This window comes from Octopus bimaculoides, chromosome 23, assembly GCF_046866305.1.
Source record: "Octopus bimaculoides isolate indiv1 chromosome 23, ASM4686630v1, whole genome shotgun sequence".
NCBI classification, from domain to species: domain Eukaryota; kingdom Metazoa; phylum Mollusca; class Cephalopoda; order Octopoda; family Octopodidae; genus Octopus; species Octopus bimaculoides.
Window position 1 is genome coordinate 18,583,618 of NC_142950.1, and position 27,805 is coordinate 18,611,422.

Below are 27,805 nucleotides of genomic sequence, written 5' to 3' on the forward strand. Positions count from 1 at the left end.
CTGGTCAAGTGGTGTCATTTGTTTCTAGTCTTCCATGAAAACCATATCTGGCCATAGAGAAATATTTTCTTGCTTGGAAACATGTACGGCTTGGCAACATGAAAGCATCTGGCTGTGGAAAATCTGCCTCGATAAATTCCATCTGACCCATACAAGCATTGAAAAGTAGATATTAAAACAATGATGACAATGATACTTAAGGAGATATCTGCTTTAAAAAAAATGTGAGAATTATAGTTTAACCCTTTAGCATTTAAACCAGTCATATCCAGCCCAAATATTCTACCTGTTTTATGTTCAAACGTGCCAGGTCCAGCTTCTTATGCCTACCCTACAGTGCCATTCTAAAAAATAAGCAATCACATCATTGAGGTTTTGATGCTGCTAGTTAATGCTTGATTAATTCAATACAATGTGAAAAAATAAGCATTACACTTGACAGAGTAATTTGAATGCTAAGGGTTAAGGCAAAGTATTCAGTAAAATGAGTATGTGTGTGTAATCATCATTTAATCTCTCTTTTCCATATTGCCATGGTTTGGACAGTTTGACAAAGATCTGACAAGCTGCAAGATTGCGTCAAGCTCCAATATCAGCTTTGGCTGAATGCTCTTCTCAATGCCAAGTGTATACTGTGTGATTTTTGTTTTCATGCCACTGGTACTAGTAAGATCTCTAAGCAATTTGCAAGACAAAAATAGAAAAGAAAAAGCTGTCTCAACTATGTGGGAATGCATTTGAGCATGGGGGAGGTGGCTCTATGCTAGGTGTTGAATGACTGAAGTATGATAGAGGTACAAGCACAGGTGTCTTTTTATTGAAGAGATAAATATGTGAAGTGCTAGAGCACACCCTCAAAGTACAAGAATGTGAATATAAGAGAAATATGAACAATAGATCAAGAGAAGAGGAGAGAGTAGGTTATTTCATAAGAGTGAGAGGGGAGATGAGATATGTATTTATGTTTGTTTGTTTAGATGATAGCATTATTTGAAAAATCGTCATTATTTTAACATCCACTTTTCCATGCTTGCATGAGTTGGACAAAGTTCATTCAGGTTGATTTTTTATAGATGGATGCCATTCCTGTTACCAACCTTCACCTGTTTCCCAGCAAAGAATTGCATTTTGCAGAATATCAGAAATACTTGTATGGCAGTATCAATCATTTATAACTATTGTGCGATGCCAAGCTGTATAGGACTGAAGTGAGTGAATGTCATGAGAAATACTATTATCTATACACCTCCATCTTTCTGTCTGATGCACTCTATGCCAGTGAGTCTGTGAAGAGCACAGTAAGGATGGATAGAAAAATGTATTCCATCAAAGGTGCCTCAGAAAGATCCTGGGATCAAGTCACAAATGAACAGTTTCTGGAAAGAGCAATGTTCATGACTACTGCAAGAGATTGCAGCAGAATGCCAATTCTGGTTGGCTGGCCATATTCTCGGTCTTGTCAATCAACAACACTTGAAAACAGCCAGGGTTTGGGACTACCTGTCAGCAGACATAAAAAGGACAGACTGAAGATGACTTAACAGCTGGCATTTCAGACACACACTCAGGTTGCACCAGCTGCAATGATTTCTAGAAGGTGAACATGTGTGGGTTCTATTTGTGAGACATGCCTTTCCACAGCTAGTCTCCTTGATGGAGCTGCAGTCCTGGGTAAAAGATAGGGCAAGACTGGGCATGTGGCACTTAAAATGTTGTCAGGCACTCACTGTCCTCTACAAGTCAGGCAATAGGATCAGTGGATGTTCCACTTTAGCTATATACAGAGGATTAGTTGCAGGGAAGTGCGACGATGTCCCCGTGGAGACCCTAGGTGTTGACAAAGACGAACTGGCATGTCTATTCCGGAGGACTTTTGGTCAGGGACAGTTATGGATAAATTCCAGGTGTCATTGGCCTGGCAGTGTCATGGAGCGGTGGGGGCGCTACTGGTTTGAGATAAAATCTCCAGGCATGGATGTGCTGTCAGACAGGCTTCTCTGAGGTGCTTACAGAGCAACAAAAGTGTTTTGCATGCACTTGTTCAGTGTCTGGGCTGACTTGTGGAGTTATGTTGAACAGCTGCTGTCACGTGTGGAATGGATCCATCTGTCAGTCGAGTCCATAACGATGATTGCCTCGCTGCTCTTCTTTAAGCGGGCTGGCAAGGCAGTTTTCCTTTGGTGGCTGTTGCGAAAGAGGTTGTCTGGTGGACAAAGCTGAAAGGAATGAAGACAGAAACATTCTTTGGTAAAGCCCTCATCAAATATTTTTCAAGTTACACTTGAAAAGGAAAGTGAGGGTGGAGAGGGGTGTGCTGTCCTTGAGTGAATTTATGAATAGGTGAGTGAAAGTTGTGAAAATGGCAAGAGTGGATGGTAGCACTTTCAGTGTAGACCTGTGAGTTGGAAGAAAGGAATATGGAGAGGGTACTCATCCTTGGTATGATCAGGATAATCTTGGATGGTGGGGGTTCCTTGATTAACCCTAGAGGTCCTCCTGTTTCAGGAGGACCCCATCACTAATATTTTTTTTTTCTGTTTCTTCTATTGCCGTATATTATGTATACTTGCCTTCTTTTAATGTATACCATGTATGCTTTTTTTTTTCCATTTTATGTAAACCCCCACACTTTATGTCTGTCCTTCTATTGTCCCCTGCATCCTTCACCCTGGTGGAAAATAAAAGAAATCATTGTCATTATTATTCTTATTCAGTGCAGGTTAGTCTTTGCTGACCATTGCTATCATGCTAAGCAGCAGGTCATATTGGATGTTATATTTTAGATACTTCCACTCCCTAATAGAGTTCCACTCAACTACGTTGATCTTGACAGAGAGACACAACATAACAATTGAGGATCTACCAAAGCTAATGACAGTGGTGGTGATGGGGCAACACATACAAGGAATCCTGATGCAGCATTGTGAAACACATCTGAAGTGCAGCTGCTGGAAGATGAAGACATTGGGGTTGGTCATTTTGCAGGACAGTTATTGACATGACTTACATTAAATCTAGCTCATTGTGTTCCATCAAGCATTGCCTACATCTTATTCACCTTACTACCTCTTCCCATTGCTCCTCTATCTGTGCCATTGCTTGGCAGAGAAATGACACATTACTGCCCCTCAACACCTCCTTTGCACTGCCAGTTACTTCCGCCCTCCCTCTGGAATCTCTGCTTATAATATGGAAGGGGACGGGTTCAGTAGTCATAGGTCAGCACCTTATGATTTTCTGTGGTTGGATGCCCTTCCTGTTTCCAAGGTGATAATTCCTCATATCCTAGACATGGTTATACATTATGATTTTTAATTTTGTTTTATTTTGGTATTGTTTTTTACTGAATATTTTTTAAATCTAAATTCCAGGCACATGTTTCTTTGTAAGATATTCCAAGCATGGAGATCTGTGGTCCAGGAAGTACGGTTGAATGTCAAGGTATAGTATTCTATATTTTTTGTCTTTTTTTCATTTACTTTTGTTTATTTTTTCACTGATTTCAGTCAATTTTGAACTGTGGTCATACTGGGGCACTGCTTCAGTAATTGAACTTAGAGAGCATTTCCTTCCTAACACAACTATACATGCCAATCCTAGTTACTAGTTTGTGTTTATGCATGGCTGTGTGGTTAAGAAGTTTACTTTCCAGCCACATGGTTTCTGGTTCATTTCCACTGTATGGCATCTTGGACAAGAGTGTTCTACTAATAACCTCTTTGGTAATTGGAAGCTACCAAATTGTGTGTGTGTGCTCACATGCGTGCATACATCTGGATGTGTGTATGTGTATATGCATGTGTTTGTGTCTTGGCATCATGTAAACAGTTGTGAATGTGTGACACCGTCAAACCAACAATTTTCAATCTTCTATGTAAACATGTTTGGGATATGAGGAATTATCACCTTACTTGGAAACAAGAAGGGCATCCAGCCATAGAAAATCAGCCTTGCTAAATTCAGTCTGATCCATGCAAGCATGGAAAACTGGATGTTAAATAATGATGGTATATTGTTTGATTCCATATGATTTTAAGGGTTTGTTGAATCATTGATGACATCAAAATGATGTTTAACTCTTTTACTGCAGAAATCAGATATATTCACTCAAAATTTCCTTACCCTTCATTGTATATAGGAAGCGCTAGAGATTAGTATTAATGCTTTTACTGCAGAAATCAGATAGATCCATTAAAGATTTCATTACCCTTAACTGCAGAAAGCAGTTTTGTACACTTATCTGTAATGTCATGTTTGAAACTATTTTCTGTTGAGATATGTCAAGTTTATTGAGGCAATGTCACTTGCAGAAAGTATCAATTCTGTTTTTGATAGATATTTAACCATGACTGGAATAATCATGAAATTTAAATTCACAGTGAAAGAGTTAATTTGTGTGATGTAGAAATTTTTATGAACTTTGTTTTATGTTGGCCCTGTTTTGATCTTGGCATGAGTTAGAGATGTTTGTTCATTGTAAATCAATAGTAAGTGTGACACCACTGTAGATCACCAGCTTAGATAACATAACTGTGAACCACTGGCTTGGGTGATACAGCTGTGGATCCCCAGCTTAGGTGGCACAACTGTGGGTCACCTGCGAGTGATACAGCTGTTGATTGCAGCTAGTGTGGCACAACTGTGGATGCCTAGCTTAGATGGCACAACAGTGGATCACCAGCTTATGTAGAAAATTTGGGTATCACCAGCTTATGTGGCACAGCTGTGGATCATTAGCTTATGTGGCACAACTGTGGATCACCAGCTTATGTGGCACAGCTGTGGATCACCAGCTTATGTGGCACAGCTGTGGATCACCAGCTTATGTGGCACAGCTGTGGATCATTAGCTTATGTGGCACAGCTGTGGATCACCAGCTTAAGTGGAACTGATGTGAACAACCAACTTATATGGCACATTTGTGGCCCAGCAGCTTAGGTGGTACAACTGTGGATCACATTTTCATTGATATCTAAATCTTTTTCTGTATTTCAGGATGAAGTAGACAATGTAGAAATATTGGTAAATAAATCCAAGTTTTCTACAGAGAAGGCACTGATCCCTGGAGTAGTTGGTCTGAGGAACCTTGGAAATACGTGTTACATGAATTCTATTCTTCAGGTTTTGGGGTAAGTTACACCATTTTCTGTTAATATACAAATGATATTGAACCCTTGATGCTTGTGATGATAGTGATGTTCCCGTCCCTAAATGTTGATTTTTCAATAATCTAAGAAGACATTGCCACAGCCAAACCAATGACATTGTGTTTATGTTCCATCCAACTTTTTAGGGAAAAAAAACAAAACAGTTAGATATTGTGTGGCTCGATCAGCCTATGTTTTGTAATTCACTCAAGACTGCTCATGGTTCTCTGATCAAATTTCGTGTTTTAAAGTGATCAAGTTAATTTATGTTTTAAATACTAGCTTTGATAATGACAAAATTTTTATACTAAGTTCTTCATCACATTGAAAATTAATTGAAACAAAAGCAGTGTAATTCAACAGAAATATAGTATTACTGTTAGTGCACTTCAAAAGAAATAGGGTTAAATATTGTGTTCTGTAACTCACCTGAGATCATCTTGGTTCTATGATATGAACTTTCTGATTTAAAGTATCTAATTTAAAACCTTCCATCAAAATTTTGTGTTAATGTATGTTCTAAATATCAGCTTAATAATAACAACAAAGTTATTTTACTAAATTCTTCATAATTTTAAATTTTAATTGAAACAAAGGCAGTATATTGCACCAGAAATATAGTAATGAAAGCATTAACCCTTTAGCATTTAAACCAGCCATATCCGGCCAATATTTTCTACTTGTTTTATGTTCAAACTGGCCAGATCAGGCATCTCACACCTACCCTACAATGTCATTCTAAAAATAAACTATTACATTATCAAAATTTTGAAGTTTCAGGATAATTCATGATTAATTCAAAATATTGGGAATAAATAAGCATTATATTTGACAGAGTAATCTGAATGCTAAAGGGTTAAATCTCCTTCAAATCATCTTATCATTTCTATCTAACGCATGCAAGCATGGAAAAGTGGGTGTTAAAATGATGTATATGATAACAAAGACTTGGGTACCTTCTTTAATCTTTTTCTCCCACATATCTGCTGAAATACACTGCTTCTATTTCAATGCATTTTGGAAATAAGTGAAAGTTCAGTAAAATACCCTTGTTATCATCATTAAGCTGGTGTTTAAAACATAAATTAACTTGAAATTTTGATGGGAAAAGGTTTTAATTAATATCATTTTAAAACAAGTCATTTGTATCTCAAGAACCAAACGACAGTGTCAGGTGAGTTGGTATTTAAAACTGCAACACAGTTGTCTCCCTGGACAGCAGTATTGAGAAGCATATCAGTTTCAGTTGGTGTCATAAAGGCTTCATGTTTAATCCCTGGTCTAGTTTAGGAATATTAACCTAAAAATATTTCAAGAGCATAGAGTTGGCAAATGTTGTCAACAACTCATCTAGAAACTAAGGTATAGTTCAAATATAACAGACATTATGGTAAATTTCTATTTGGGGGCAGGGATGGTCAGTTTTTTTCAATATAGGGTACTTGGAACTTCAGGGATGTAATTGAGAAACAAGCAATAAAACTTGCTATAAACTTTAAAAAATTTCTTGTGTGTATATATATGTGTGTGTGTGTGTGTTTGTATGTGTGTATGTATATATATATATATATTCATATACACACACATCGCCTGACTAGTTCCCTGTGCCGGTGGCACATAAAAAGCACCATCCAAACATGATCGATCCCTAACCCTCCATTAACCCTCCTGTGCCGGTAGCATGTTAAAAGCACCATCCGAATGTGGCCAGTGCTGCCTGACTGGCTTCCATGCCAGTGGCATGTAAAAAGAACTCACTACACTCTCAGACTGGTTGGCGTTAGGAAGGGCATCCAGCTGTAGAAACACTGTCAGATCAGATTGGAGTCTGGTGTGGCCTCCTGGCTTGCCAGTCCCCAGTCTTAACTGTCCAATCCATGCCAGCATACAAAATGGACGTTAAATGATGTTGATGGTATACATATATATTATTATTAAGATTAATAATGATATGTACAAAAATTTATGTCAACGCAACATTATCAGGGTAGTCCATATTAGTGAAATTCTAACTGAACATCTTTAAAAATTTTAGCTGTTAAAAAACACTAACAAAAAGAAACACCAGACCAAATTTAACTTTAGACATTCATTCAACCAAGAGCAAAGCCATTGAATAACTTAATTTAGTTTATCAAAATAAAATATGAAAAATACCCTACTGATTCCATACTTTTTGACAATTTGAAATCTACATAAAATAAAAATACTAAGTTTATTCAGTTGGATAATTCTAATTATTACTCATCTATCAACCCTATCCTACTGAATAAACCTTTACTTTTTGCTATGATAAATTCGGATTTATCTAGAAGTGAGGCTGATATAATTCTAGAGGCTAGAAAAACCATTATTGAATTTGATGGTAAATATTGAACTAGAACTGGTAGACCTGATTTTTTTCCATATTACAATGAGATCAAGTGATTTGGTACAAGTTACTGATTTAGCTGGTCTTTATATTCTTTATTGTGTACATAATGAATTTCCTGAATTAGGAGGTGGATTATATAGAGACGATGCTCTTTTCACTCTAAAATAAATATGGTTAATTTAAAAAGGTATAGAAAAATTCTTTCAGCATCTTGGTCTTTCTATTACTATAGAAAATGAATATAATAGGGTTAATTTTCTGGATATTACTCTTGATTTACATAATAAATTATACTGACCTTATCATAAGCCAAATAAATGCTTAAGATATATAAATAGCTCTAATCATCCAAGAAGCATAGTAAATTCAATAGTTAAGAATATAACTATTTGTATTTCGAGGCTTTTGGCTAATGAAGATATATTTAAGCAAAATCAAATATATTATAACCATGCATTATTGGAAGCTGGATATAAAGATAAGGTTTACTATATCCAGAGTCATCATAATAATAAGATCTAGAAAATGATAGGATCGTAGAAAGGTTGAAAAAGTAATAATAATATTTTAAAAAGGATTGACATAACACTTCACAAAGGTAAACATTTAAGGTGAAGAGCGCAATTTGATTGTAATAGATATTTTATTGGTTGAACGATATTTCAACAGTAAGTGTCTTTGTCAAGTTCAAAATAAGAAGTGATAAAAATTCAAAATTATAGAAATTTAAATGTAAAGTATGAATGAGAGTAATCAGCATCCACACATTGATGGAATGACATCATCAGTTTTTAAGTTTCAATTTTATAACAGGCGAAAAGAAAATGACAGAAAAAAGACAATAAAAAAAGAAGAAAGAAAAAAGAGAAGAAGAATATTTAATCAGACAGTTTTGTATAAATTTGATGATATTCTCCTGTCATTTTATTCATTCCTCCAGGGCGTGATGTTAGTAACCCACAAATATATTTCTGCTCATGCATTCTGAGAAGTGAAAGCTAAGCAGATTGAGAATATGCACTTTCAAGTCTTCTTCAAAATTGCAGCCGTTCAGCAAGTTCTGTCGAACTACTGTTATTGTGAAGTAAAGATTGTTTGCCAACATAACATGGCAGTCCTGGCTTAGGACGAATGTTACTGTAATTTAGCCCCAGGAGACATCGTCTCCATCTGGCTATACGACACAATCTGTGTCCTTATATTTTTGAGTTAGAAATAGAGGTCAATAATTCCCTTATATTCTTATTGTTTCTAAAGGCTACAATAGGCAGTTGAGGAAATATCTGTTTGAAACAAGGATATTTTGTGGCCACATGCTGGTAACTTTCATGCAACACTTTTGAAATGCCAGCGAAATTTTGGTGCTAGTTAATCACTAAAGAAACTTTGTCAGCCACTGTATTGTTTGCAAACAATACAATAGCTGACAGAATTCCTTTAGTGATTAACTGGCACTGAAATTTCGCTGGCATTTCAAAAATGTTGCATGAAAGTTACCAGCATGTGGCCACAAAATATCCTCTCAAACAGATATTTCCTCAGCCGCCTATTGTAACCTTTAGACACAATAAGAATATAAGGGAATTATTGATCTCTATTTCTGACTCCAAGAAAACGAACATTGGAATATCTGCACACTGTATCTTGAAAAACAGCCGCAAGAGTGGTAAGCCCTGTTCATTGTGCAACAACATGAGTAAACTGAATTGTACAACAAAACAATTAAACAAAAAGTTTAATGGGCACAGATTCGACGTCAGGCACAATAACAGTAGTTTGACAGAACTTGTTGAACATTTCGTTTCAAACGGCTGCAATTTTGAAGAAGACTTGAAAGTGCATATTCTCAGAAAATATTCTGAATCTGCTTCACTTTCATTTCTCAGAATGTATGAGGAGAAATATGTTTGCGGGTTATTAACATCACGCCCCGGAGGAATTAATAAGATGACACTAGAATATCATCAAATTTATACAAAACTGTTTGATTAAATATTCTTCTTTTTTCTGTCTTTTTCTTTTCGCCTGGTTGCTCTCGTTCATACTTTACATTTAAGTTTCTATAATTTTGAATTTTTATCACTTATTTTGAACTTGACAAAGACAGAGTAACTGTTGAAATATCGTTCAACCAATAAAATATCTATTACAATCGAATTGCGCTCTTCGTCTTGACTAATAATAATAACAACTACAAATTTATGAATAAAAATTATAATAGGAAAAAACTCAATTTTAATAATAGTGACAAAAAAGTTTATAGAAAAGAATAGATCAACACATGTTATATGGTATAATGCTCCATTTTCATATTCAATAGCTTCTAATAAATTCTTTGCAGCACTAGATAGATATTTCCCACCTTCATGTAAATATGGGAAATTATTTAATTGACATAGTGTTATGTTTTCATATTGACCCCCTAGAAATTTAACTGAGATTATTGCAGCACAAAATAAGCAGAGAATTAGAGGATATCTAAATTCTAAATCTATAAATAATTGTAGAACTGATGTATAGTGAAATGGACATTATTGATAATCATTTGGAACAAGGCTTAGATTCTATAATTGATCAAAATGCTGATAATATAGTTAGTCTTGTATTAATATTAATTCTATTCATAATAGTAATTATAATCCAATCTTAACACCTATTTTACATATGGATGCTAGTAGAAATTCTTATAACTATGAGGGCAATTTACAAGTGAACAAATTCATGTGTAATTCTGTAAACAAACTCGATGCCCTTTCGGCAATCAGTGCTTAAAGAAGAATTTAGTATATCAGTGTGAAGTAATAACTAGACATCATAAATACTGGTATATTGGTTCTTCTACTAGTTGGAAATATAGATTTTATAATCATTCTAATTCCTCTAAATATAGAAGAAAATGTAATTCTACTAATCTTAGTAAATGCATTTGGAATCTAAAGGATAAGAATATTAAATATGATTTAAAGGGGTCTGTTATTATTTATGCACCATTGTATAATATTGGTAATTCTACTTGTAATCTTTGCCTTGAAGAATTATATTTTATAATTACTTCTAAATTAATTTTATTGAACTTTAATGAGCACTTAACTTTAAAATTTCAGGCCTTGTACCTTTAGTAGAAAAGATTACTATTATTATTATAAAGGTGGTGAGCTAGCAGAATTGATAGCATGCTGGACAACATGTTTAGCTACATTTCATCTGTCCTTATGTTCCGAGTTCAAATTCTGCCAAAGCCAACATTGCCTTTCATCCTTTCAAGCTCAATAAAACCAGTTGAACACTGGGATCAATGTAATTGACTTGCTCCCTCCCCTGATATTACTGGCCTTGTCCCAAAATTTGAAACCATTATTATTATTATTTCTGTTTTGACATTCAGGCATCTGGACAAGTTTCGTCACTTTTTTGTGAGTATGCCCATTAGGTCACTGACCTCTGTCCACTCATGTTGTCACTCATGCCCTCACAACCAGATCACCACAAACATTGGTCAAAGCTGTAACAGCACAAACAACTCTCGAAACCGGAATACTGAGAGCTTGCAGGTAAGTTCTTGTAACTATTGTTGTTGTTGTTGTTGTTGTTGTACACTACTCTTGCATGTGACTAGCACTTTTGAGTACTAGTTGCATGCCAATATATTTGAAGTGGACGCTGTCTTAACTGTGTGGACACTTGGTTAACCCTTTGCTTGTCCTGTGTACCACATGTGTTACCCAGGACATATTTCCCTAACATCCATGCATCATATATGACCCCCCCCCAAACCACTAGAATAACTTGGGACTTACAAAAGGAAAACTTTGTATTACTTGGAACGTATGTCTACAAGGGCCAACTAAAAGCAGGGAATTTGAGGACAAACTTATGAAAATACTTTGGATAGGCAAGAGTTAAGTTGCAATTGGTGAGTGAAACAAATAAAGATGCAGAATGGGTTTTCATTAGTATATGAAGATTAGGGTTAGGGATTGCTGGAAAAAGAGGGGAAGTGCCCACAGTCTTTGAAAGCCCTCTGAGACAGTGAGACGTTTATGTCATTGATATTTCACTTGAACCATCATTTGTATTATGGCTAGATGCTCTTCCTGTTGCAAGCCCTTCATTGGTTTTTCAGGTAAGAGATTTCTTTATTCCAGAGGTCTTTGAAAGTGTTGGTTGTGTGAGGGCCATAGATGTTACTAACCAAAAATGCCATGCAGTGGGAGTGAACCCAAAACTACATGGTCACAAAGCAACCTCCTTAGTCGTACAGTCATGCCTTAACCTTCAGTTACCAGATTTCTGTTGAAAAACATTTCAATTAATTTTGAAACAAAATTTCACTAAAACACAACTTTGTCATTATTAAACTGGTGATTGAAGCATAAATTAACATGAATTGTTGATGGAAGCTTTTTAGACCACAGTAAAACAGAAAGTGTGTATCTCAGAACCAGAAGATAGTTTCACTTGAGTTATAGAATGCATAGACTGATATAGTCATACAATAGTTAACCCTTTTATTACAATATTTCTGTTGAAATACACTGCCTTTGTTTCAATTAATTTTGAGAATAAGAATTTAGGAAAACAATTTTATTATTAAGCTAGTATTTATAACATAAACCAACATGAAATATTTATTGAAGAATTTGTATCATAGAATCGGGGGAAGTTTTGGGTGGTTAAGTATCAAAGGGTTAAAATCACCTGTGAATGTAGAAAGACAATGTTTGTTAATTAAGGTAATGAATAGAATTAAATTACATCTATTTATATATTTCATGATTTTCTGTTTTTATTTATTCAATTCATTTTTTTTTTTTTTTTTTTTCCCCCATTATTTCTTCATTTGTTGTTAGCTGCTGCGTAAATGTCCACTGAAAGGTGGCTTGAATGGTGGTGCTACTCAACAGAAACCATTACCTCCCAGATTACTGTCTCTTTCACCCTCCTCAAGCCATCACAAGCTGGCCAAATGGGAGAAATCGGTGTAAGTTGAGTCTTATTAATTCCCTTTTTATTTCTATTCTCCATATTCTCCTTCCATCTGTTTTGGCTGATATTTAGTAAGGGCTAATTACTAACATCATATTGTTATCAATTAGATCTTATTTAAATATTAGTTTACAAAATGACATTGTTAGTTAGTCTCTTATCGGAATTCTGTATTGTATTCAACCACAGGCATGGCAGTGTGGTTTAGAAGTTTGCTTCCCAACCACATAATTTCAATCCCACTCTGTGGTACCTTTGGCAAATATCCGCTATGAGAGTCCCAGACTAACCAAAGTCTTGTGAGTTTTGGTAGACAGAATCTGAAAGAAGCCTGTCATATATATATATATATATATATATATATATATATATATATATATATATACATATATATATATATACATATATATATATATATTTGTGTGTGTGTGTGTGTCTGCAAGTATATGTGTGAGTGTGTGTATTTTCATATTTCCTTGTCTTGGTATCACATGATAGTTGTAAACAAGTGTCGCAGTTATACATGTGGTGTCATTCATTTGCAATCTTCTGTGAAAACTGCTGCTGTTGGTGCCACATAAAATGCACCCAGTACACTCTGTAAAGTGGTTGGTATTAGGAAAGGCATCCAGCTGTAGATACCATGCCAAAACAGGCAATGGAGCTTGGTGTGGCCACCTGCCTTACCAGCTCCAGTCAAACTCTCCAACCCATGCCAGTGTGGAAAACAGTTATTCCATGCCAGCATGGAAAATGGATGATGATGATGGTGGTCATATCTGATCATAAGGATATCATTCAACTATGGTAGTAGCTGAATAATATTTTTTAAGGCTGCAATTTACTCACACACAGCATTTATCAGAGCCTGTCATTAATTCAGTTCTTAACCAATTGGAAAACCATTGACATTTTTAAAAAGGACTGGTCCCTAGCTACAGTTTGGCATTTAAAAAATTGAGATTTGATCCAGTAGAAAAAAGTTTACATCAAAATTTGTAGCAACATTATAGGAGAGTAAGTAACGCCACCAATCAAGTTTAGATCTGAATAACTTTTTTATTTTAAAAGCAAAATATATTTATCTTAGCTCCAATAATAGAAGAAAACATAAAGAATTTCATAGTTTTGGTCGCATACAACAAAAATTTGTATCAAAAAAGTTGTGAGGTAAAATATCATGAAAAAATATAAGTAAGGCAAAAAATTGGATTTAAGTATAATTAACTTTTTGTATTTTAAAAACAAACTATATTTTAATTAAGCTTAAATGATAGAACTCAATTTGAGGAATTTCATGGCATGAATCTCATGCAATGAAGTTCTAAAAGAAAAATGTTATGAGTATTTGTTTCTCAAATTTAAGGGTGATAATATATTTCTATACGTTTCATGGATTTAGTTCTATAAGGGGACTTTTCACATATGTCACTGGTATCATTAAAGTAAGGAGAAGATTATCAATGGCACCATGAGGAATTTCATAGTTTTCGTCTCATTAAATTAAATATTTTTTTTATTGTTTTTGTATTTCAATTAAAAAATAAAATTTGCACACTCATAAATCTTTCACATTCATAATTTGAATTGACAATTAATCTACATTCATATTTTAATCAGTTGCCTGTTAATTGCTCTATTTTTCACTCTTCTTACTAGGCTTGTTACTATATAGGTCATAATACAATTTCTTCTGCAATTTATAAAAGGTTTTTTATCTTGAAAATATTCTTTATATTACAATTAGTTTCTTAATTAATTTTAATTAATTAAGGATATATTTTTCAGATAAATTATTACATATTTTTTTTTGCATGTTTTTTTTTGTTGTAATTTGTTTCAATATAATTATTATATATTAACATAAAACAAACACTCGATTTTTTAATAATAAATATCGCTTGCATGCTTTAATTTTAATGTTACTCATTATTGGTGGGGTAGAATTGAATCCAGAGCCTTGGATTAATAAAAAGGATAATGATAATAAGGGGAGGGGGTAATCAATTGGATGATGAAGAAAAGGAAACATGCTCAAGAAAAAATCAATTGACATATTATTAATTAGCATAATAGCATAGCCTGAAAAAAACATGGATTACATGGGAAAATGCCAGCAAGAGAGATAATATTCTTAAACTTATAAACCTGGAAAAGTAAAGGACAAGTTATTACACTTGGAAAAGTTCAGGATAACTTATTACATCTGGTAGAGTACAGAACAAGAACATTTTTACTTAAAATATTGCAGCTAAGGATAAAATTTGAATATTAAAAATCATGTGATTTCTACTTACAAAGTAACATTATAATAAAAAAAAAGGTATCGTCATTTTGGTAAAATATTGACACACTAGAATACTTAAAAAATGTTTTATGCAAAGTAGAATAATATATCTGGTAGGCAAATTCATTATGTAAAAAATAGGCATTGGGTCAAGACTAAAAATGTGAAGACTTGACCATAACTTAGGCAATAACTCAAGCACATTTTACTGTGAATTTGTTGTTATAGGTAGATTTTACTGTAATATATAACTAATTTTTGTATTATCCTATTTATTGTACTGACTAATTATGTACTGCTATTATTTTTTATAACCTATTTTCTAATTATTAATTAATAATTTTAAAAATTGATTTTTTTAAAGTGCAAAAAATATTTTGAGTTATTTTTTAAATTTTAATAGAAGTAACAAGTAATAACAAATAGAAGTAATAGCTTGTAATAAAATTTTTAATTTTAATATAAGCTAATATTTTCTAAATATTGTATTTTAAATTTTCTTAGCTGCAATATTTTAAGTGAAAATTTTCTTGTTCTCTACTTTACCAGATGTAATAACTTCTCCTGGACTTTTCCATGTGTAATAACTTGTCCTTTACTTTTCCATGTTCACATGCTTAAGAATATTATTTCCCTTGCTCACATTTTTCCATGTAATATTACTTTAGTTGGAAACAGGTGAGGATTTTGGCCACAGGAAGAGCATATGGTTGTAGAAAATCATATCTCAATAAATTCTGAACAGCCCATGCAAGCATGGAAAAGTGAATGTTAAATCAAGATGTTGATGTTGTTATTGCTACTGTTGTCTTCCTCATTGCCTCTGTTACTATTAAACAATTAAGCATTGACTTGTATTCTAAACCTGATTCACTATTGTATTAAACATTCATTTCAGCTCCCTTTGTGAAGAACTACGGTCTCTATTCCAAGCTCTCTGGTCTGGCCAGTCATCCGTTGTCAGCCCAAATGCTTTACTCCAAGCTGTCTGGGATTATATTCCAGCTTTCCAAGGTTATTCACAACAAGACGCACAAGAGTTTTTGAGGTAGTGCAATTGTTATTTCCAATTTATTTTAACTACTGTTTACATCTATGAGCTCCAATTAGCAATTAACCCTGGATCTGTTGTACACACCTTCCCTTTTAACCCTCTTGTTACCATATTTTTGTTGAAATGCAGGATGGGCCAAAGGTCACACACAAAATAAGTTCTATATGCTCCAGAATTGTCAGACATGCTTCACTTTTTCTAAAACTGAATAAAATAAAATGATGATGAATACACACATACTTGAACAACATAAATGTGATATAAAAAAATGCCAAATGTTTTGGCACATGACTTTTGGCCCACCCCCTATACTACCTTTATTTCAATTAATTTTAGAAATAATGAAGAATTTAGTAAAATAATCTTGTCAGAAGTTGGCTTACCAACCACATAGTTTCAAGTTCAATTCCACTGCATATCACCTTTAGGAAGTATCTTCTACTGTAGCCCAAGGCCGTCCAAACCTTGTGAGTGGATTTGGTAGGTGGAAAGAAGCTTGTAGGTGTGTATCTTTGTGCACATGTGTTTCTGTGTTGTGTTTTTGTTTGACCTCTACCACCGCTTGACAATCAGTGTTGGTTTGGTTACATCCTTGTAACTTAGTGGTCCAGCAAAATAAACCAATAGAATAAGTACCAGGCTTTAAAAAAAATTTCCAGGGTCAATTTGTTTTGCTGAAGACCCTTCAAGATGGTGCTTCAGCATAGCTGCAGTCCAATGACTAAAACAAGTAAACGACAAAAAAAAAAAGGGATAAAATTTTGATGGCAGCCTCAGGTGAGTTACTGGATACATGGACTGATGGAGTCATACAAAATTTAACCTTTTTGTTACCGTATTTCTCTTGAAATACTCTGCATTTGACTCAAATTTAGAAAAGTAACTTTGTTGTTATCCCAAGCTGGTGTTTGGAACATAAATTAGCACAAAATTTTGAAAGGTTTTAATTTAGACCACCTTATAACAGGGAATTTGTATATTTGTATACAAGGTGGGGAGTCTTAAGTGAGTTACAGAACTCACAGACTCATGAGGAGGTGACACAGTATTCAACCTCATTATTAATATTGTTGTTATATAAGGCGGTGAGGTGGCAGAATTGTTAGCATACTGGACGAAATGCTTAGCAGCATTTCACCCGTTGCTATGTTCTGAGTTCCTCCCCACAAAATCCAGGCCTTGCGTCTATAGTAGAAAAGATTATTATTAAGGCAGCAAGCTGGCAGAATCGTTAGCATGCTGGGCAGAATGCTTAGTGGCATTTTGTCCATCTTTATGTTCTGAGTTCAAATTCTGCCAAGGTCAACTTTGCCTTTCACCCTTTTGGGGTTGATAGATTAAGTACCAGTGAAACGCGGGTCAATGTAATCGACTAGTCCTCTCCCCACCAAATTTCAGGCCTTGTGTCTTTAGTAGAAAGGATTATTATTATTATAATTATTATTGAGTGAGAGAGCAGCACATGTCACCAAAGTGACACTGGGGTACAGATATACGAAGCTCAATATACCCATCATGACTACCTGTCTGGTAAGGGCACACAAGCATATGTGCATGACAATGCATGACCTTGCTGGTGGGTTCTAGTTAGAATTTTATTCAGGTCAGGTAGCTCATCCTGCTCAAAAGGTCACTGGATAAGGGTTGTTTAAGGATGTTAAACAAAACACCCATTTTTCCAGAGGTGAATTATTCAAACCTCAAAGAATTCCTCTCAACATGTGGCTATGATACTCCCTCACTACTTCTGCTCATGATCAGAGATGCACATATATCATCAGCCATTAAGAGACATACTCAATATTTATGGTCAAACAACTGACAAGCAGATCTGTGATATTGAGCAGAATATTTGCTGTAAGCTCATCTTTTATACCTAGGCAAAACGGGTACATGATAACATTTCCAATCAGTTAAGATTGCATTAGGCATTATTATTTATTATTATTATTATTATTATTATTATTATTATTGTCATGGAAATTTGGTGCTCCATAAGTTGAAAAAGTATTTGAAATCTTTTCAGCCTTCTAAGGCTCCATGTTTACATTTTTATTTTTACCATTGCATTTCTGTGATTGTCAGGACTGCGCAGATAGTATTTTTGTGTAGAAACACCCCCTGCAAAATAGGGGATGCACATCAATAATTTTTGAATTTTAACTACTTTCGGCAAAAGCAAATATTTTGCAATTTTCTGTACTTATCTAAAGATGGCTGATAAAGAAGCCATCATAATGTTTGACAAACGAACATCCTCCTTGTTAGAAAAATTGAAAATGATGAAAAAATTAAATATAAGGATATCAATGACGTCTCCAGCTATCACAGCTAACGCCTTGCCAAGATTAGGGTGCTAACCATTATCTGGTTAGTGGTGACCATCTTGGCAGGTTCAGAAGATGAAGTCACAATATTGGAGGTCAAGAAACTACCTATGCAAAACTGCAATGCAAGCCGGACCATATCGACCAGCTGTCCAATCTAATTGATCTCCTGGATGGTACTCACCTGTTAGTGTTCATGGAGTATAGAAAGACAAGATACCACATATGTGGATCTATAAAAGTCCCACTGCTGCAACATTACAAACAAAGACAGACTTTTAATTAAAACGTCATCAGACATTTATAATACAATAAGAGGAAAATTCTGAGCTAGTGAGGGGATTTTTTAAAAATCAGTTGATGAAAGGCTGTTGGAAGGGCCTTTTAAAAATTTTCATCAGTAGAGAGGCCAAGTACTTCCAGGCTTCTCAAAAATCAAGCCGAGTAACCTCCTCTTTTTCTTTCTCCAAGTAGCATGCCTGTGCTGAGAAGTGGGGTCTGGAATCAGCTTGAAAGTAAGGTCACTTGCTCAATGATCTCAGGTCGCTTGATTTGGATGTGGCTGCCATTAGTGAAACAAAATCTCCAGAAAACATGCTCTAACATTCATTTTTGAGGACTATGAGGTATTTTCATCTTGTGGTCTATTGGGAGTGGGTGGCAGTGTAGCAGTGCTACTCTGGAAATCCTACTTTTCCAAGTACAGGCTATCTTCCTGGACTCAGATAGTAGGGTGGTGGTTCTGGACATGAATGGCAGTGAAGGTGGTGCCTTTAGATTGATGGAGCTTTATGCCCCAACAGGGGCAGGAAGGCCAGATTTCTTCAGGTGTCTAGAAACATTCTTGGGAACGTCTCACACTTTAGTACTAGTGGGGTACTGGAATAGTATTTTGGACACATGGAAGGACTGTGTGGGTTTAATACATAGCAAAAGTGGGTGTAAAAACCTCGGAAACCTGCTCAGGACTTTCCAGTTTTCTGACAAGAACTGGCTGGATTTCCCTGATGTGCCAGTGTGGACCTGGAGCCAGTGGGTTATCCAGATCATATTTAGATAGAGTATTTGTTAGGTCAGAGGATAGGAATAGCATAGGTTGTCTGCAATTTAAATTGGTCGGCTACACAGATCACAAATTTGTGATATGCTCAGTCACTTAGATAGGACCCGTAGACAGGGACCTGGTTACTGGAAGTTGAATGCCTCCCTACCAGCTCACAAAGACTACAGGGACTGGATTAGTGAACTAGTTAAGCGGCAGTTGATGGTGGCTATCAACAACCGGTGGTGGATCAATCTGAAGAGAGCAATTAGCTAGACTCGATAGTGTTTAGTAAAGATTTAGAAATAGATTAGAGGGAGAACTAGTTAGCAAACTAGAAGAGGCTATTAGTAAAAGCATTGTGACTGACGTGTTAGTGGCGAGAATGGCCCTTGACCATTTCTTTGAGGTGAAACACAAAGGGTGCATTGTTGGAGCTAAGACCTGTGCACTAAGATACGAAGGAACTAAAGCTGTCTGATAGGCCCAAATGGTAGATGCGCAACATGGAAACAAAACCACAATCAAAACTTTGACGGATCAGGATGGACATGTGCTACTCGGTTCTGAGCAGATGTGTGCAGCTTTCCAGTAGCGCTTTGTACGGCTGTTTGGGGAGGGTGATGGGTCAACGATGGTAACGAACTTTATTTCGTACCTAGATAGCCTACCACGGCTCTCAGTAGTGGATGCAAGATTCTGCGGAAACTTGATTACAGCCACAGAAATATGGGAGGTGATGAGCGATTGCACAAGTCACAAACCACCAGGTTTGGATGGTCTGCTCTATGAATTCTATGTTTTCATACGAGATTTGTTTAGCAGCCTCTTGGCAGACATCTACAGTAACTGGCAGCAGAATGGGAGAATTCCCAGTGCTGTTAGCCAAGGTGTGGTAACGCTGCTGAGAAAGAACACTGACAGTGGGGACATGCTAGGGAATTTTCAGCCCATTACTCTGCTAAACACAGAGGTGTTAGCGAAAAGGCTGGTGCTTGTCATTGGTAGTCTGGTCAGGGAGACACAAACATGCACAATCCCAAGCAGGTCTATCCACGATAACCTCCACCATATGCAATACATCTTTGAGAGGGCTGGGACTAAAGCTGGCTTCAGTGGGGCCCTGATCGATTTATTTCAGTCAAAAGCTTTCTATAGGATTGACCAGTGCTACTTGGAAGCTGTCCCATTTTCAGAGACTGCATTTCTGCAATGCACAGTGGTACCTGCTCGGTGGTCAAAGTAAATGGCCACTTTTGGAACCACTTAGCATCGCACATTCGGACCGTCAGGGCTGCCCACTGTCACTTTTTCTGTATGTGCTGGCTTTTGAGCCACTGCTGTGGAAGTTGGAACAGTTAAGAGGCCTCCCTTTTGCCATTGAACTCGGGAGGACAGTGTCTGCATACACGGACGACATCACTGTCATGGTGTCAGACACCTCTGAAATGGAAACGGTTGGCTCCATTATAAAGGAATATGAGTCAGTTGCAGGGGCCAAAATCAACACTGACAAGTCCGTAGAATTGCAACTGGGCACCTGGAGAGGCAGATCGATGCTGTTGGATGCTGGACTGATGAAGCAGTTAAACTGCTCAGGGTCTGGTTTGGTCCAAGCCTTCAGGTGGATAAGAATTAGGAAGAGGTGACGAATGGGGTGGCCTGTCTTACCCAGAAGTGGGCAGAGAGGAAGTAGTCTCTGAAAGGTTAGGCAGAGGTGGCAAATGCCAGCATTCCCTCTGCTATTATTTATCATCTGACCGTTGTGTCTTGCCCCAGTTACTACTTGATTAGATTGGAGCGTATCCTGTTTATTTTCTTGTGGAAGGGACATATTCCAATGGTCAGGTGGGTGGTCTGCTGCCAACTTCCTTTGCATGGTGGTTTAGACAAGCCATGGCTTTTAATGCATAGAGATGCACCCAGGTTGCGCCATCTGCAACAATTTCTAGAAGGTGAACGTGTATGAGCTCCATTTGTGAGACACACCTTTCCACAGCTTGTTTCCTTGACGGAGCTGCAGTCCTGGGTAAAGGATAAGCCGAGACTTTTTTTAACAATCATTCCATCTTCTGTAAACCCCAATGCATTGTCTGTCTTTGTATTGTCCCCCTCATCTTTCACCCTGGTGGCAAATAAAATAAATCATTATTATTATTATTATTGACATTGACACCAGCACAAACACGGACAACAACAGCAACAAACCAAACGTCAATGGTTTCACCTTGGCAGCGAAGCAAACTAAAGAAATTATTGATTTAACAATTAATGAAATAGAAACTGCAAAGGGGTTGTTTAGGAAGGAAGAAAACAATGTCTTCCTTAACATCCCTCAAGAATTGATAAAGGAGACAAATCAAAAAAACGGTCATATACAGGACATTGAATATAAAGTGAAAAAAAAGGGTAGAATGAGCCACTGAACACTGCCCGTTTGGGATAAACTTTACAGGCACGGCTGTTCCATCAGCCAGGCCTGCCCAAGGTGTGTGCAGAGCAATGAAATCATTTTGCACACCCTCGTCCAGTGCCCGAGCATTGCTGACCTGTGGGTTTACGCCGAACACCTGCTGTTGCATGTAGGACAGATCTGGCTATCAGCTGAATCCATAGTGAAGATTGCCCCACCGCCTTCTTTTGGTCGGGAGAGGCAGGCAATTTCTATTTGTCTGGTGGCTTAGCAAAAGAGGTAGTATGGTGGACTTTTTTGAAATGGCTGAAGTCAGACACTTTCCTCTTAGGCCAAGCCCTCATCAACTTCTCCAAGTTTCACTTGAAGAGGGAAGTGTTGCCTTCTAAGAAGTTTATTGAAAGATGGATGAATCTTGGAAGAAAGGTCAGTGTGAAAGGACCAATTCTGAGTAAACACCTGTAAAAATAAAAGAAAGGCTCTTGCCCTGTTGATCAGGCACCTGTGGCTTTTGTGAGTTTTTCTTGTTGCATGTCCTTTTATGTTTGTTTATATTAAATAAAAGAATAAATTATTATTATTGAGTGAGAGAGCAGTGCATGCCATCAAAGTGACACTGAGGTAAAATATATGAAGCCCAGTATACCCATCATGACTACCCATCTGATAAGGGTACACCAGGCGCATGCATCACAAGCATATGTGCGCGACATAGTGATCTCATATCAAGATAAACATGACCTTGCTGGTGGGGTTCAGTTAGAATTTTCTTCAGGTTGAGTAGTCCATCCCGCTCAAAAGGTCCCTGAATAAGGGTTGTTTAAGGATGTTGAACCAAACACCCATGTTTCCAAAGGTGAATTATCCAAACCCCAAAGAATTCCTCTCAACACATGGCTATGATGCTCCCCCACTATTTCTGCTTGTGATCAGAGTTGTAGATATCATCAGCCACTAAGGGATATACTCAACTGGTTAAGTTTGAGCAACTGACAAGCAAATCTGTGGTATTGAGCAGAATATTTGCTGTAGCCCATCCTTCACACCAAGACAAAACATGTACATGATAAAACTTCCAATCAGTTAAGATCAGGAGCCATGAGAGCCACTGTTCAGGATATTTATTATTATTATTACTTTATGTTTGACTTTTGCTTTGCATTTGTACAAGTTGGCTCCAAGTCTCACCAAGAGACAACAAGTTAGAAGTTCATGTTGGTGTTATGCCTAGGGTGCCATATATTTGGTTTTGTACATAGTATTGTTCTAGAGAATGTTTAAGAAATCATAAGAAAATTATGTTTGTTTTAAAATTTTAGATTACATAGACTGTATTTTACGTAGGATATGGGCAGTTCTTATGAGCACTTTCTTTTGAATTTCTGTCATTTTGGGATTTCCTGGTATCTGACCTAGGTAGCAATCAGCTCCTTTTTCTATCATTCCTAGGGCACCTATGACAACAGGTATTGTTTTAGTCTTCAGGTTCCACATATTGCCAATTTCTATTTCAAAATCTTTATACTTGCTCAGTTTTTGGTAGGTCTTGACAGATACGTTTATATCGATTGGTACAGTCATATCAATGAGGAGGCATGATTTTTGTCTGAAGTCTTTCAATATAATGTCTGGCCTATTTGCATCTGTCTTCCTGTCAGTTTAAATGGTGAAGTCCCAGAGAAGTGCGATGTGATCATTTTCAAGCACTGGGGGTGGTTTGTGTTCCCACCAGTTTTTATCATGGTGCAGGTCCAGGTTTTTGCAAATTACCCAGTGAATATATTGTGCAGCTCTATCATGCCTGTTGAGATACTCTGTAGGTGCAAGAAGACTGCACTTGGAGACAACATGATCAATGGTTTCATTTTGTTGTTGACATACACGACATGTTGAGAAGCTACCATTCTTTAATATGTTGGCCTGGTAGTTCCTTGTAGGTAGGCATTGATCTTGAGCTGCTATGATAAATCCTTCTGTTTCTGATTTTAAGCCAGAAGCCATTAGCCATTGATGAGTAAGAGGTTTTTGTTGCCATTTATCAGTAAGAATATCTAAGGTAGCAATTTTAGCACAGGTTTTCATATGCTTAGCTTTTTCTCTGCTTGTTTCTAGTACATCAAATTCTGGAATTTGTATTTGGAATTCACTTATATATTCCTTTGCCTGTTTTGTTACTGAGTATGATGCTTTCTTGTTTTCATGTTTTGAGACAAGTTTTAGCATCCAGTTTTTCAGGTAGGTGTCTAGGCCAATTGTGGCATTCTTCATTGTTAATGCCAGCTGTAAAAGTCCACGGCCTCCCTCTTTTCTTGGTAGATAAAGTCATTCTATATCTCCTTTAGGGTGGTGCATTCTATGCATTGTCAACAATTTTTGTATTTTTCTGCCAAGATTACAGATTTCAGTAATTGACCAGTTAACGATATTGAAACTGTAAGTCACGACTGGTATGGCTAAAGTATTGATCACTTCAATCCTGTTTCTTGCATTCAGCTCTCTCTTTAGTATTGCTCTCACCCTGCGATAACATTCTCTTCTGATCCTTTTCCTCATCACTGAATGTTTGATTCTGTCCCCTTCAAATACCCCTAGGTATTTGTAGCTCTCTGCTGGTTCTAACTCTTTTATGACATTTTGCTGGTCACGGTTAACGTTAGATGTTTCTATCATTTTTCCTTTGATAAAAGTAGCTTTTGCACATTTTATAACCATATTGTACATCATTAAGCAATTTCAAGAGAGGTATTCAGGCTAGACAAAAGAGGAGTGGTGATAGTGAGTCACCCTGGAAAATGCCACATGAAATTCTTACATCTCCAGCATTAAGAGATTCATTGTCACTGTTCAAAGTGTGGTTCTCCATGATCTCATACTTACAGACAAAAAGTTTCTCAGAGTAGGAGCTATTTTATACATTTCCAGACATTTCTTAATTCAGCTATGTGGTAGGCTATCAAAAGCTTTTTTATAGTCTATCCAGGCTATTGACAAGTTTTTGTGTTGTTTGTGACAATCTTCCAGAATCTTACATGCTGGACAAAATACTTAGTAGCATTCATCCATCTTTACATTCTGAGTTCAAATTCTGCTGAGGACAACTTTGCTTTTCATGTTTTTCAAGGTCGATAAAATAAGTACCAGTTAAGTACTGGGATCAGTGTAATCAACTAGTCCCCTGCCCTCTCCCATCCCTCAAGACTAGATCTTTTTGACTATAGTAGAAACAATTATTTTTTTTATTATATTAAGGCAGCAAGTTAGCAGAATCATTAGTTTGCCAGACAAAATGCTTAGCAATATTTCTTCTGACTGTACATTCTCAGTTTAGATTCCACTGACGTTGATTTTGGCTTTCATCCTTTCAGTGTTGATAAATTAAGTACCAGCCAAGTATTGAGGTCAGTGTAATCAACTAGCACCCTCCTCTAAAATGTCAGGCTTTGTGCCTATAGTAGAAAGAGTTATTATTGTTACATAGAAGAGTGCAATATGATTTGTAATAAAAAGAGATTGACTCTATTGAACTGAGCAATATTTGGGCAATATGTCTGTCTTCCTCAAGTGAAAAATAAAAAAATTTGAACAAGAATATCTTGCATTTCTTTTTAGATAAAAAGACATCAATCAGTTTTTGCATTTTCCTAACTGGTAAGAAAGAAAAGGAAAAAAGAAACCATGAAAAAGAATACTTAATCAAAAATTTATGTGGAAATGTAATGAAATTCTCCTGTCATTTCATTCATTCCTCTAGGGTGTGACTTTTTTAATTCACAAATATATTTATCCTCATGTGTTTTGAGGACTGCAAATGCAGTGGAATGAGAATATTTTCTGAAAATTTACAGCTGTTTGGTGTAAAATGTTTTAATGAATCATAATTAAAGGACATTACAAATGATATAGCTTAAATTAGTAAGGAAAGTTAAACTTTCACATCTAAATTTAACTGTCAATATGAAATTTAGGACTGAATTCTTTTGGTGATTAACTGGCACCAAAATTTCACCAACCTTTGAAAAGTGTTGCAGGAAAGTTACCAGCTTTTTCCCCCAAAAAAAATTCTAATTTCAAACAAATATTTCTTTGAAACTAGACAGAGCAGTTTTTCACCCAAGATATTTTCTCAAAAAAAAATTGTTCCAAAGAGTGGAATGTAAAACACACTACACAAGTGGTGGTCATTAATTAGACTTGAGACTAATTTGAAATATCATCACACTCTCTGTCTGTCCCTGTCTCTACTTTCAAGGGTTTCTTCAAGTGCTATGAAGCAAGGCTGTGTGTAGTCAATTGGATAGACCACCCACTTTTAAACCTACGTCTATTACTGATACTAGTTTTAGGGTTACTAAAGCAGAGTAGGGGGAAGACAGGAACGATGGCTGGTTGGAAGATAAACTTGACCATTAATGGAATTTCAATCCTTGATAGAACGTGGTAACAAGGATAATAATATTAATTAGTAATGCAAAGCAGTGAGTTGGTAGAAGTATTAGCATGTCATACAAAATGTCTAGCAACATTCCTTCCAGTTTTGCATTGTGAGTTCAAATCCCACTGCAGTCAGCTTTGCTTTTTATTCTTTCAGGGCCACACTAGGATCAATGTAATTGATTTCCCACTACCCTCAAAATTGCCAGCCCTGTGCCAAAATTAGAAAGAATATTAATTAGTAATGGATTAGCAGAAGTATTGAAGTGCAGGACAGCAGGCCCCTTACGTTCTGAGTTCAAATCTTGTCGAGGTTGGCACTTTTTGACCCTTCCTGTTTTTGGAGGGAGATCAATAACACAAAATATCAATCATGTATTAGAAAGACAATAAAAATATAACAGAACTATTAACCTCTTATCCCCATAAAAACTCCATTGGAGTTTCAGAAAAATAGCAGCAAGAGAGGTAAGACCTGTTCATTGTTGCTTGCATAACAAAAATTAAATTAAAAATTCAGTGGGACTAAGTATGATATATGTATGATATAAGTATGATATAAGTATGATATATGTATGATATATGTATGATATAAGTATGATATATGTATGATATAAGTATGATATAAGTATGATATAAGTATGATATAAGTATGATATATGTATGATATAAGTATGATATATGTATGATATAAGTATGATATAAGTATGATATATGTATGATATAAGTATGATATAAGTATGATATATGTATGATATATGTATGATATAAGTATGATATATGTATGATATAAGTATGATATATGTATGATATAAGTATGATATAAGTATGATATATGGCACAATAACAGTAGTTCAACAGAACTTGCTAAACATTTTACATCAAAAGGTTGTAATTTGAGGAACACCTGAAAGTACACATTCTCAGAAAATATTCTGACTCCCCTGCACTTTCAGTCCTTGAACACATGAGGGCAAATATATTTGAGAATTACTAATGTTACACCTTGGAGGAACAAACAAAATGACTGGAGAATTCCTTCACATGTACACTAAACCTTTTGGTGTTGTCTTTACTGTTTTCTTTTTCTTTTTCCTTCTCACCAGTTATAAAAAAGCAAAAAAACTGACAATATCATTTTATCTGAGAAGGAATTCAGACTGTCCCAGTTCAGATTTTGAATTTCTGTTTTCTACATATTTTTTCATTTTCCACTTTGAACCTGGGGAAAACATACATAGTGTCAAACTATTGTTCAGTTCAATAAACAGAGTCAATCTCTATTATAAATTGTATCATGCTCTTCTTATTGTGTATTTACCTTCGTGAAGAGTTGTTGTTGTCAATCTTCATAAATTATAGCTGTTGTTGTCTTCCACTTGTGATGATTTATTAAATTTACTTGCAGTGAACTTCTTGACAAAGTCCAAGCAGAGTTGCACCATCTTGGTTATATCAACAGATCTCAAGATGTTGTCACAGATACATTCCAGGGGGAATTGGTCAGTGAGGTGAGTTCTATATTCCTTTACCTGTTATCACTACCTTTAATGTCACTGAACCCTTAATAGTCCTGTACCCACAACTAATCACAATTGCCACCACCAGGCCCTGAACTGCACATGACTGCAGTCCAAAAAGTGTTGTGGTTGTTTTAGGCACTCTTCTGTGTCAGAAACTAAGTTCAAACCCATTTTAGAAAGAACTGCCTGTTGAAAACCATTTCCTGGTGACACCGTGTGAT

General features: G+C 36.0%; 1 protein-coding gene across 3 annotated transcripts in view; it reads left to right on the forward strand.

Moving 5' to 3' along the window:
- The window catches only part of LOC106870769 (ubiquitin carboxyl-terminal hydrolase 44-like), a 123,482-nt gene that overhangs the window by 69,808 nt on the left and 25,869 nt on the right, over nt 1-27,805 (forward strand). For all 3 annotated transcript variants that reach the window (XM_089340679.1, XM_089340678.1, XM_089340680.1), the window contains 6 exons: nt 3,372-3,441; nt 4,996-5,129; nt 10,907-11,072; nt 12,372-12,502; nt 15,693-15,842; nt 27,470-27,572. In XM_089340679.1, coding sequence (XP_089196805.1) covers nt 3,372-3,441; nt 4,996-5,129; nt 10,907-11,072; nt 12,372-12,502; nt 15,693-15,842; nt 27,470-27,572 — 754 coding nt within the window. The remainder of the gene's footprint in view (nt 1-3,371; nt 3,442-4,995; nt 5,130-10,906; nt 11,073-12,371; nt 12,503-15,692; nt 15,843-27,469; nt 27,573-27,805) is intronic.